The following is a 6,000-nucleotide window of genomic DNA, read 5'->3' as shown; positions in this document are numbered from 1 at the left end:
GTACCCAACATGGGACATCATGGCTAACATTCATGCATTCATATGATAACAACTATAAGAGGGGGGATGATAGACCAGTAGTGTCAGAGTTGTAAGCTCCAAAACCGGTTGTGGAGCTAGAGAGTGCAGTCGGAGCGTGAACTTGCTTATGCCTGTGGAAACACCGGAACACGCAACGAGTCATAGTGGAGCGCTCCGCTCCGTTTAGTCTCTGTCTGACAACGCTGTGCTAGACCATAACAATTATACTCACCACTTTCATTCACACAGTAGAAATGGTAGAAGTAGATATTGGCGCTGTGAAAAAAAGGGAAATATACAATGCCCGTCGCATAACCGACATCATCACACTGGTGGAATACGTATTACGAAAGAAGGAGAGCACACTCATATCGCCGATGGAGCTGAAGTGGAAGTAAAAAATGCAGCGGAACGCATAAAACGCACGGCACCAAAATATCCACCACTCCACCACAATTATGGAATGTATACTAACAAGTTTTAAATGAAATGCAAAAGATAAATAATTTTGTAGAAGGCTGACATTCGAGTTTTCAAAAATTAATTTATTTATTTATTCATATCTATAACAGGGCAAAGCCCCAACTACAATAGATATTACAGATATTTGTTTAAAACATAGAATTGCAGATAACATGGAAAAAGAGATAAAACGGATACAATACAAGATACAAGTGTAAATACAAATTAAAAATGAAAAATTAAAAAATAACAGACAAATAGATAGTACCTAAATAAAAGACACAGATACAGATATAAATGAAAAATACGAAATAAAAAATAATTGAAAAATAGATAAGTGAAGGTATCACAGCCAAAACTGTAAAATTTAGCTATAAATGGTAAATTACAGAGTAACAAATAGATAGCAATATTATTTAAAATCAACTACATTCAGTATATTAATAAGAAAATGTTTATATTCCATGTAAGAAATGCTGAAATCTACATCACATGTTTTACATATTTCATTTAAATTTTGAAGATATTTTTAACACTGGTGAATTTTTATGTGCTGAAGTGTTTGGTTTTTTATAATATAACAATTGACGATTTCTTAAATGTGATGTTCTAGCGTTAATCTGGATTTGTGATAATATTTTGCTATTATCCAGTAGACCGTTGAATATTTTATACAATAAAAGATGCTCAGCATGTAATCTACGACTTTCAAGAGACATTAAATTAAATTCAGCAAGTAGATTGTTGTACGAAATTTTGTTATGGAGGTAACTCACCTTTCGTCCATTTGGAAATTCTTAAAGCATTTATAGAAAGACCAACAAGAAAACGAAGCGCTGATCATACAGTTGTCGGGAGACCATACTAAAATTTGCTATCCTATTAAAAGGGATACATCATTAACCAAACACTAATTCAACAAATAGTGGGCCGATATCAAGAATACCGTAACAATAACAACATTAACCTGTACGTATGCACTATAAGTTAGCGCATTAAATTTTACTCAGAAGTAATCGGAGAAGAAAATTTGGAATAGTCTAACTTGGAATTTCACAACAACATTTTACTTCATCATCATCATCATCATCATCATCATCATCATCATCATCATCATCATCCACATGGTTTAAGCACAGTCTAGTATATACAGTCGCGAAGCTCAATACGTAGTAAATATGCAAACATTAGATAGTTGCTCACCACTAGGATCGCTAATATCGCCTCATTACAGGCAATGCAAAATAGTACCGTCACAGTCTATTGTTTCTAGCACCCTCAAAACTCAAGCTTCGTGACTGTATATAGTAGACCGTGGTTTTGGCCCGTTTCGGTCTCATGAAGTACATAAATTTTAAAATTGTTGAAGCCATCTTTTCCTGGGTCTACCTAGGTTTCGATTACCAGTTGGTCTGTAGTCGAATATTAATTTAGGAATACGGTCTTCAGTCATTCTTTCAACTTCATTATCATATTGTACGTTTTTATAGTCAGTAAATATTATTACATTAATTGTTACTATTATTATTATTATTATTATTATTATTATTATTATTATTATTATTATTATTATTATTATTATTATTATTATTATAGTAATAGTGTATTAGTTTTAAACCATTTATGGAAATGGACAATCAGAGATTTGCACGCAGTGTACTGGACGAGACAATAAAATGGACAACTTAATAAAGAGGACGAAGATAAATGGAGGACATAATAAAATGTGAACCAAACTTTCAGAGGACAAAATAGCACAATGGACATTTAAACTGTGGACGAAATAATAGTGGACATAAAAATATAGTAGACAAAATATCAAAGGGACGTACGAAACAGTGGACGATATATCCGTGAACATAGCGTCTGGAATCGATTGCCGACCCGGGTGGCGCAAGCCGTAGAGGCACGCAATGACTCTACGGCTTGGTCCGAAGGGTTGTGGGTTCGAGTCCCGCCTCGGGCATGGGTGTTGTGTTAGTGTTAGTTAGTAAACAGAAACAGAAACTGAAAACCTGAAAAACAGAAATATTTCGGAAAATGGCCTCTGGCCGGATGTAAAAAAAAAAAAAAAAAAAAAAAAGATCCGTCACTTATTGTGACTCCAGTCAAAACGTAATTGAGAAGGAAAACAGCACTCAACTTGTCAACCATCCTGCGCGATTTAAACTTGATTCTTTCAATGTTCTTCCCAGATTGCATGCGTATGCGCATGGAAAATTTAACCATGTAGATGCAGCTTTCCTTGAGTAGAATGAAGTATTTCTATAGGTTGGACTTTGCAAATTAAAGGTGAAGGTTACTGCACTGCTTTGCATGTGCATGACGTGCACTGTAATGACGTGTGGAATGCCCCGCCATCAACCGCCTGAATTACGAACTACAAGCTACAGTAGAACAGTAGGACACTTTCCAATACATTTCATAGTTTCACTCGCACTCGTGTATGCTACGTCGTTTACAGTAGACAGTTGACAGTCTTCACATCGTTAGAGATCACGATACCGAGATAGAGTTTTTATATTTACCTGTGATTGTATAAAAATACATAACACTGTTCTCGTGGGCATTAAGAATATGTGAATTCACAAGTTACGAGTATTTACGAAATAAAATTTGTATTACTGTGGAATAGAAGCTTGTATTTTATGTTAAACTCGTAAATTTTACTGCAGGATTTACTGGAGCTAATTCAAGTAAATATAGTTCAATGTTAATGTAACACAATGGAACAAATTAACGTATCTGACCGGGAACTTCAAATGTGTCAACATCATCTTGACATTGCATTCAGGAATCTTAGCTTCACTGTTACCACTGGCAGAGGTAAGTCAAAACTGAACAAGTTTTGTTAGTAGAAATAAATGTAGCCTACAGTGTATACGTTTACTTTCTTAATTAAGGTTATTGTCTAATGACAAAAATCTAATGTTATGGGAAAGTATTGATTGCGCCTTTAGAAGTACTGATTCTGATAATATCTACGTAAACATGAAAAGTAATTCCCACGTGTATTTGTTTACGCATGAGTAGAAGCCATACCTGACTTTTAACTTTATTTTTATCATATTGCGTTTGTTTGAAATACGTTTTACATCGAATTTCAATATTGGAGCGGTGTGGTACGCTTCTCTATACAGATAGATGGATTCAAAATAAAGCTCGATGCAATTTTATTATCTAATGTTCAATCAGCGGTACGTCATTTGCACCTTAGAAGATTACGTTGAACGAGCTTGCAATAGTAACATACGTTACAAGAGCGGTATGTTGACGTTTTCATGGTCGAGGAAAAGATTGAAAAAGCGAAACGTAGTTGAGATTTTCTAATTTCCGAGAACATGAAAACAAACATACCGCTCGTGTATCGTACATTATTTTGTGCGAAGATCGTTTATTGCATACCTGAAAGACGAATTTCTAATTAGTTGCAATGAAATCTCCATGTTTGTGTCTGTTTAATGACGCCAACTTCGGAACACCAAAATATCTCTCTTCAACATTGTTGCTGTAAAATGTTTTCTGTGTTTACTATACTCCAGCAGGCCGTGATATACGTCTGTCTTCCCCCCCCCCCCCAGTCTATAAATGCGAACTTAAAACAAACGGTAAGGTTATGTAATGATTTATTTTTCATTTTAATATTTTAACAATATTATTTATATAACATATTGTATTAATAACTTCGGCATCTGGAATCTCGTTGATTTTTTCACGGCTTCCTTAATGTTACTTGTATCAAGAATGCAATACGTTTCGTGGAGCAGTAGACTTTACTTAATTTTTGCAAATTTTAAAAACAATAATTAACATTGCAATTTAGGTGAAATTGCAGTGGTAAGTTTCCAATTTATAGACTAATTATTACTATGTTAAACGTCTCTAAAAATAATATGTTAAAAGCCTAAAGCAGTAAAATGAATGTCGCGCTTAAGCGGTAAGAAGAGGGAAATTGTTATGTGTGTTACGTTGGGAATACTGAATGTGGTATTTTACACTTACCGCGTATTGGTTCTGTGCGGAAAACAAGCAAATACGCACGATCTCGCACAAAAGTAATGTGCATACTTGTGTACAAGGTGGTCCACATAAAGTGTTACAAGCTAATATTTCTTAAATAACTTTCTGACCTTTCCTACAGTTCTGGAAGGAGGAGTTCTTCATGATAATTTCATGGGCAACATTTCACCTTGCCCCAAAATGGGGTTCCGGGGGAATGACTTCAGAATTTTGAATGGAACGTTGATATAACTTTTAAGATATTTTGATTTTCCTAAAAACATTAAGTAACTTTTGTCTAAAACATTTCTTTTTCTATACTGAATTCTGAAATGGTATAGGGTGTTTGAAACGAGACATATTCGATACAGATAAATAATAACAAACCATGCTATAAATTTACATAATTTTATTAATTGCTCAAAATAACCTTAATTAACATCTAAACACATAATAAATATTTTTTGGGGTACATAAAGCAAAAATTCATATTGACACAGCCTACAGCAAAAGAGGATATGAAACATCGAATAAGTGAAGCTTGTCGCACTATTAGCCCCTGCATGTTGTTGAAAGTTAGAGAAAACCTTTCCACAAGAATCACCAAGTGCTTAGATGTTAATGGAGACTACTTTGAGCAGGTAGTGACCTAATGTAAGGTAAATACTCTACCTTGGTTTTATTGATTTCCTTATTCACTTGGTAATCTTTTCTACTACTGTATACTTCAATGAAAACACTCTGTAACTGCTCAACAATTTATTTTTTAAAAAGTTTAAGTTTTCATTTTATTTTTTATTGTTCTTTAGCGATATAGGCCTAAATAATATTCAAGTTATCATTTGTATTTTGTTATCGATATTTAGCGATATAAATAATATTCAAGTTATCCTTTATATTCTGTTATCATTCTTTAGCGATATAAATAATATTCAAATTATCATTTACATTCTGTTATTGTTCTTTAGCAATATAAATAGCCTAATATTGAAGTTATTGTTTGTATTCTGTTACCGTTCTTTAGAGATATAAATAATATTCAAGTTATAATTGATATTTTATTACCGTCCTTTAGTGATATAAATAATATTAGTTCTCATTTATATTCTGTTACCGTTCTTTAGCGATCTAAGTAATATTCAAGTTATCATTTATATTCTGCTATCGTTCCTTAGCGATGTAAATAATATACATTTAATGTTAGATTTGAAACTTTACAGCTGCGTAATAGTAGTGTTAGTTTTTTCTTTTTATATTATTACATTATATTATCCTGTAACACAATAAAATGGAAAAGGAGTGACGAGGATTTGAACTTGAGACCTTAACATTTAAATTCCGACGTTCTTCCAACTGAGCTACGGGGGCACAAGTATGGAAACATTTGCAGAAAATTGGCCCAATTCCTCTCCAAGATTTTCTGAAGATTTGTAGAAGTTTGTCCAGGATGCCATGTTTGAGAAAAGTCGTTATTTGAAAAGACTAGTCGATTCCATGCCCATTCAACTGCAAGATGTG

The 6,000-nt window shown here is 33.5% G+C and overlaps 1 protein-coding gene across 2 annotated transcripts in view; it reads left to right on the top strand.

The window, feature by feature from the left end:
• Nucleotides 1-2,891: 2,891 nt before the first annotated feature.
• Nucleotides 2,892-6,000, top strand: part of LOC138703122 (ATP-binding cassette sub-family G member 4-like) — a 118,840-nt gene continuing 115,731 nt past the window's right edge. For both annotated transcript variants that reach the window (XR_011332974.1, XM_069830718.1), the window contains exon 1: nt 2,892-3,309. Coding sequence is in view for 1 of the 2 variants with exons in the window: in XM_069830718.1 (XP_069686819.1) it covers nt 3,210-3,309 (100 nt within the window). In the remaining variant the exon portion in view is untranslated. The remainder of the gene's footprint in view (nt 3,310-6,000) is intronic.

This window comes from Periplaneta americana, chromosome 7 (assembly GCF_040183065.1).
Source record: "Periplaneta americana isolate PAMFEO1 chromosome 7, P.americana_PAMFEO1_priV1, whole genome shotgun sequence".
Classification (NCBI taxonomy): domain Eukaryota; kingdom Metazoa; phylum Arthropoda; class Insecta; order Blattodea; family Blattidae; genus Periplaneta; species Periplaneta americana.
Note: the sequence above shows the minus strand (reverse complement) of the source record. Positions and strands in the feature narration are given on the sequence as shown.